The 6,538-nt window shown below is 42.3% G+C and overlaps 1 protein-coding gene across 1 annotated transcript; it reads right to left on the reverse strand.

Moving 5' to 3' along the window:
• Positions 1-1,617: 1,617 nt before the first annotated feature.
• On the reverse strand, positions 1,618-6,040 carry LOC129829354 (pro-glucagon-like). The gene is made up of 4 exons (XM_055891022.1): positions 5,799-6,040; positions 5,483-5,602; positions 4,919-5,071; positions 1,618-2,401 (listed from the first exon to the last, which is right to left on the reverse strand). Exons 2-4 carry the CDS (start codon positions 5,575-5,577, stop codon positions 2,365-2,367), a joined length of 285 nt encoding a protein of 94 aa, XP_055746997.1. The 5' UTR covers positions 5,578-5,602; positions 5,799-6,040; the 3' UTR covers positions 1,618-2,364.
• Positions 6,041-6,538: the final 498 nt, after the last annotated feature.

A 6,538-nucleotide genomic window follows, 5' to 3' on the forward strand; every position in this document is an offset into this window, starting at 1 on the left:
AGTCTGTAATAGTTTACAAGCCCTGCCACATCCAACGAGCGTCGGTGCCGGTGTAGTATGATTCAATCTTAGTCCTGTATTGACGCTTTGCCTGCTTGATGGTTCGTCAGAGGGTATAGCGGGATTTCTTATAATCTTCCGGGTTAGAGCCCCGCTCCTTGAAAGCGGCAGCTCTACCCTTTAACTTAGTGTGGATATTGCCTGTAATCTATGGCTTCCGGTTGGGGTATGTACGTACGGTCACTGTGGGGACGACGTCATATTCATTTATTGGCCAGTCTGAGATATAGCTTTTTCTTTGCAACTCTGCCTAGAAGGCCAGCATCCTTTCAAAAACAAGGACATTTCTAAGTGACCCCAAACTTTTGAACGGTAGTGTACATAGACCACCCCTTGTCTTACCAGAGGCCGCTGTTCTATCCTGCCGAAAAAGCGTAAAACCCGCCAGCTGTATGTTATTCATGTCGTCATTCAGCCACAACTCAGTGAAACATGATATTACAGTTTTTAATGTCCCATTGGTAGTTCCCTCTCTCTTTCTCTCGTTCTCTGTCTCATGGTCCTCCCTGCGTCCTCCTGTGTCTCTCCCCAGGGAGCTGTGTAGGGGAACCCGGGTAGAGGAGGGGGGTAGCCGGGAGTTGGGTACAGGATGGGGGTAGTCGGGAGTGGGGGTAGAGGAAGGAGGTAACTGGGAGGGGGGTAGACCTCGCTTCTCCCTCCCCCCTACATCTTCACCCCCTCCGTTCTTCTACCCCCTCCCTCCCACCTGCTCCCTCCCTCCATCTCCCTCCCTCATCTCCCTCCTACCTGCTCCCGCCCTCCATCTCTCCCTCCTTCCATCAGTGGATAATGCAATTGAATCACCACTAGTCATTCCTTTCTTTAGATATCACTATTCAGCCTTTCTTAGAACAGAATATAGAGTAACATGGATGATAGCCTTCAATAATTCCTGTGGCGGGAAGACATGATTATTGTTTTCAGTGTATTTACTAGGAATGCTTAACACATGTTGTTACTCACTCCCCCACACAGCGTTTCTAGGCTAGATTTCCAAGCCAACACCTATGTGATGGTGAGGAGCTGTGGTTCTGTATTTGGTGCATGGTGTGTCATGTGAAGAGCAAGGCTGCCCCCTACTGGTTAGGTGATGTAAGTGTGCTGAATACTGAATCTAGTGGGCTGTTCTCATATGCTAATTTACCAACAGCCCTTTCGTCTCTAGTGGATCCCATTTTAGATGACCTAATAGGCTGTATCTCAATTAATATCCTATCTCATCTCCTTCTCAGTCATATCAGAGGAGATAGTCTAATTTCCCTCCCCTTGGACCTCCTTCCTCTCCAATGCTTTTTGAGAAGGAGGACTTGAGTACAAGCTCATGTCTCGGTCCCAGCTCGTTTCAATGTGTATCGCGTAAATTCCTTGCTATTGAATTAAAATGTAACGGTAATTTCCGATTGAGAGGATATATCTAGTGTCTCTGCGAACACGGAAACATTGTGATTGAATAGAACCCTAGATATATAACACATGTTCAACCTACAATAATGTGTAACAGACTCTATCAGACTTTGTTGAAATTATTCAGCTTTATTCCATAAATACAGATTCAGTTCCTAATTTCATGCTCCAAATGAAATACCTCTCACAGTAAATATTTAAATATTCAAATTTCATAATGCAGGATCATCATCCAATATAAACCCTTATTTTAATTTATACAGATGTATACAAACATTTTAGATTTCTCTATCTCTGACCAAACTGTCCTTCCAATTTGATTGATGTGGATTCTGCGGTCCTATTTGAAAACCAAAATGGTAACATGGCTTTTAATGAAGAGTTACCATAAGTTGTTAGACCTGGAGGTTTACGTTCTGTGGCATTCCAAACTCCATTTCTGTTATTATTTTCATGTTCATATTTCAGATGATCAACTCCTTGCTGTAGAAAATCAGAGCAGCCTGTTTGCACAGAGTGCACAGCCTACAATACAATTCAGAAATAATGTCCAGGATTCTGTGTAATTTACCACAACATAAACCAAAGACAGTTTCCTGTCTTATTTTTTTTTATTTTTCGTTGGTAGAAGGTCCTGTTTTATGATACTGTCCATCACAGGAGGTTGGTGGCACCTTAATTGGGGAGGAGAGGCTCGTGGTAATGACTGGAGTGGAATTAGTGGAATGGTATCAAATACATCAAACACATGGTTTCCATGGTTTCCAGGTCTTTGATTCCATTCCATTTGCTCCGTTCCGGCCATTATTATGAGCCGTTCTCCACTCAACAGCCTCCACTGCTGTATATGATGTTAAGTAGCTAGGACCTTGTGGCACTTCTGGTGGTGTCTGGGTCTTCTCACACCCCCTCTAGGTTGAGGGGAAGCTCCTTGCATCTACAGGTCAACATGGAAACACCTCTTTCAATTACAATGTAATAACCAAAAACTCAACCGAAAAAACGACAGAAAACTAATGTAGATCTTTTGCAATAATTTTGACAAACAAAAGTCAACATATATACCTTAATTATACACAATTCGAGAATATAAGGTCATATCTGCAACAGGGTTATTGACTTTGTTCTGTATCATGTTCTCTACCTATAAAGTACTCAAAACAAATGTGATTTTCATTTTCATCATTCTAACCAATCAGGGATCGGAACTTTATTATCATATTTTTGCAGATAGAACCTTCTAATTCTAAGATCACGAATTGTCATATACAGTTGAAGTCGGAAGTTTACATACACTTATGTTGGAGTCATTAAAACTCGTTTTTCAAACACTCCACAAATTTCTTGTTAACAAACTATCGTTTTGGCAAGTTGGTTAGGACATCTACTTATGCACGACACAAGTAGTTTTTCAAACAATTGTTTACAGACAGATTATTTCACTTATCATTCACTGTATCACAATTCCAGTGTGTCAGAAGTTTACATACACTAAGTTGACTGTCTTTAAACTGCTTGGAAAATTCCAGAAAATGATGTCATGGCTTTAGAAGCTTCTGATAGGCTAAATGACATCATTTGAGTCAATTGGAGGTGTCCATGTGGATGTATTTCAAGGCCTACTTTCAAACTCAGTGCCTCTTTGCTTGACATAATTGGAAAATCAAAAGAAAATCAGCCAAGACATCAGAAGAAAATGTAGACCTCCACAAGTCTGGTTCATCCTTGGGAGCAATTTCCAAACGCCTGAAGGTACCGCGTTCATCTGTACAAACAATAGTACGCAAGTATAAAAACCAAAAAACCCACGCAGCCGTCATACCGCTCAGGAAGGAGACGCATTCTGTCTCCTAGAGATGAACGTACTTTGGTACGAAAAGTGCAAATCAATCCCAGAACAACAGCAAAGGACCTTGTGAAGATGCTGGAGGAAACAGGTACAAAGTATCTATATCCACAGTAAAACGAGTCCTATATCGACATAACCTGAAGGCCGCTCAGGAAGGAAGAAGCCACTGCTCCAAAACTGTCATAAAAAAGCCAGACTACGGTTTGCAACTGCACATGGGGACAAAGATCGTACTTTTTGGAGAAATGTCCTCTGGTCTGATGAAACAAAAATAGAACTGTTTGGCCATAATGACCATCGTTATGTTTGGAGGAAAAAGGAGGAGGCTTGCAAGCCGAAGAACACCATCCCAACCGTGAAGGCCGGGGGTGGCAGCGTCATGTTGTGGGGGTGCTTTGCTGCAGGAGGGACTGGTGCACTTCACCAAATAGATGGCATCATGAGGAGGAAAGTTATGTGGATATATTGAAGCAACATCTCAAGACATCAGTCAGGAAGTTAAAGCTTGGTTGCAAATGGGTCTTCCAAACGGACAATGACCCCAAGCATACGTCCAAAGTTGTGGCAAAATGGCTTAAGGACAACAAAGTCAAGGTATTGCAGTGGCCATCACAAATCCCTGACCTCAATCCTATAGAAATGTTTGGGCAGAACTGAAAAAGGAGGAGGCCTACAAACCTGACTCAGTTACACTAGCTCTGTCAGGAGGAATGGGCCAAACTTCACCCAACTTATTGTAGGAAGTTTGTGGAAGGCTACCTGAAACGTTTGACCCAAGTTAAACAATTTAAAGGCAATGCTACCAAATACTAATTGAGTGTATGTAAACTTCTGACCCACTGGGAATGTGATGAAAGAAATACAAGCTGAAATAAATCATTCTCTCTACTATTATTTCACATTCTTAAAATAAAGTGGTGATCCTAACTGACCTAAGACAGGGAATTTTTACTAGGATTAAATGTCAGGAATTGTTAAAAACTGAGTTTAAATGTATTTTGCTAAGGTGTATGTAAACTTCCGACTTCAACTGTATATATATATTCTAAAAACGTTTATCTTAACCCTGGAGTGAACATTGTTCTGTTCACACTGGTATTTTCAAATCGGAGCAAGACTTTTAATCTAATTCAAACCAGGGTAAAAATGTGAAAACATTGGTGTTGAGCTTGTGCAGAGATGAAAGGGTTTAATATGACTAAATTACTTTGGTACCTTCTGTGTTGGGGAAACCCAGGTTGTTCAAGCTGAATCTGTCGCCTCTGCACACTGGTAGACACCGACCGATACAACACACATCTAACAGTTGCCTCCCCTCTTTTTATATCCTGTACATACTATTGCACGGACTACCTACCTGAAACATACTGTGATGGCTCAGATATAAACGTTCTTCATTGTCCTACCTAGAACACATCCATAATGTTCCAACAACTATGGTGGATGTGTGAACAGATCAGTGCAGCTTGGCATGGTTCTGCTCGACAGAGTGTTTTGAAAAGTGTACACGGTCAGGCGCATCATCAACAGCTAGCCTGCTTTACGATCCTCTGGTTCTGAATGTCTATCTGTGGTGTGCTGCTAGCAGAATGTCAGTGCCCTTACTTCTCTCGGTTGGTGCTGGTCAGCCACTGTATGAAGTCTTTAGCCTTGATCTTATCCAGGTAGTGGGTGTAGTCATTGGTGAAAGTTCCGTCTGAATGCCTTTTGAAGCTGTTGATGCCATTCTGTCCTCTCTGCAGCTCATATGTACGCCACCTGGGAGGAACAAAGCGTGATGAGGGGCCACAGTGTTTAGTCTCCTTATGATGTGCATGTTAATAATGACTTAAATAGAGTCAATTTTTGGAGATTTTAAAACAGAATATTTTTCAATCAGGATATTTCAATTATTAAATTGGAATTTCAATTTACACCCTGGATTGAAATGACCCAAACACTGATGTTGCAAAGAATCTGCCAGTTAGAATGTTACAGGAAAATAAACCTTGATTATTATTCAGTAATTTCAATTTAGCAAGGTAACTAACTCGATAAGATAGTTAAGATAAGATAATCATTGAGATAATATAGATAAGACAGATAAGCATTGAGATAAGATAATATAAGATAAATAAGCATTGAGATAAGATAAGATAGGTAAGCATTGAGAGTAGCCTAAGGTGTTACCCTGATTGGCTGGCTAAGGCTTTGTCCTCCAGCACCATCTCATCAGTACCAGGACAGAGCAACAGAAGCAGCAGACACCACACTGAACCACACATCCCTGGGTCTGGTCAGGTCCCCTCACTGGAGAAACAGGGAGAAGAGCATGAGCAAATCACATTAACCTAGCCTGAGTCTTGAAGACTTGTGTTGGCTCTCCAAGCGAATGCGTAGGCTTATTCCCAGTGGGCTAACACAGTCTTGTGGTTCGCAGATGACCCAAATTCAAACCCAGTCGATCAAACACACATGCAGTCAATGGATGAGTTTTAAACCTGACCTTTTAGAATGTACAGCAGCAGAAGTGGTCGTTGGAAGTCTTCCTCTAGCCTATGTTGCTTGGGTGCATGCAAGAGGAACCGCTAGGAGCTGAAGTCTATTGTAGTGAACACACGGCCCCAAAACCCTATCTGGGAGAAAGAGGTACTCCACACACTACCGTAGCTTCAAGAGACTTTGAGAGAGAGGGGCTTCTTTTCACCAACGACTGGAGATCTGTCATCCTCCCTGTCACTTTATAAGGAGACCAGGTGTCTTCCTGTGACAGCTAGGTCAACTCCCACACTGTTGGATCCACAAGGGGCTCTTAACACTATCCTCAGACCATCGCTCTCTTTTTCTCTCCCTCTTTCTCATTATAGTAGCACACATGATGCTCTGGAGAGCCCCCCTCTCTCTCTCTATCTCTCTCGTTTCCCCGTCCCCCTCTCTCATTATGGTGGAAGTTATTGAGTCTTTGGAACCTGTTTGAGGTGACCTCTCCATACAGGTCAATGAGTCAGAGTTTTCTGTCCGTGACAACTGTCACTCATACAGCAGGTGTGAACATGGCATGTAGAGATAGAGATGGATAGAGGACGCACTTGCCGCAAAACCTCTTTTAGCATGGGGAGCACCGTTTGGGCTTCCTCAATGTTAAAGTAGTCAACTTGGTGGGACTTGCAATGGGTTAAGGAGGGATCACAGAATTCCATCCATGTCACCAGGATGGATCAGACAATTAATTCAACAGAATAATGG

The sequence above is a fragment of the Salvelinus fontinalis genome, chromosome 31 (genome assembly GCF_029448725.1).
Source record: "Salvelinus fontinalis isolate EN_2023a chromosome 31, ASM2944872v1, whole genome shotgun sequence".
NCBI lineage: Eukaryota > Metazoa > Chordata > Actinopteri > Salmoniformes > Salmonidae > Salvelinus > Salvelinus fontinalis.

Bases quoted from the DNA above. Each gene is read 5' to 3' on its own strand.
- LOC129829354 (XM_055891022.1), bottom strand. From the start codon at position 5,577: ATGTGTGGTTCAGTGTGGTGTCTGCTGCTTCTGTTGCTCTGTCCTGGT. The intron at 5,072-5,482 runs GTAACACCTTAG...TGTTCCTCCCAG, and splicing joins GCCTTAGCCAGCCAATCAGG to GTGGCGTACATATGAGCTGC. The intron at 2,402-4,918 runs GTAAGGGCACTG...GTTGACCTGTAG, and splicing joins ACCAGCACCAACCGAGAGAA to ATGCAAGGAGCTTCCCCTCA.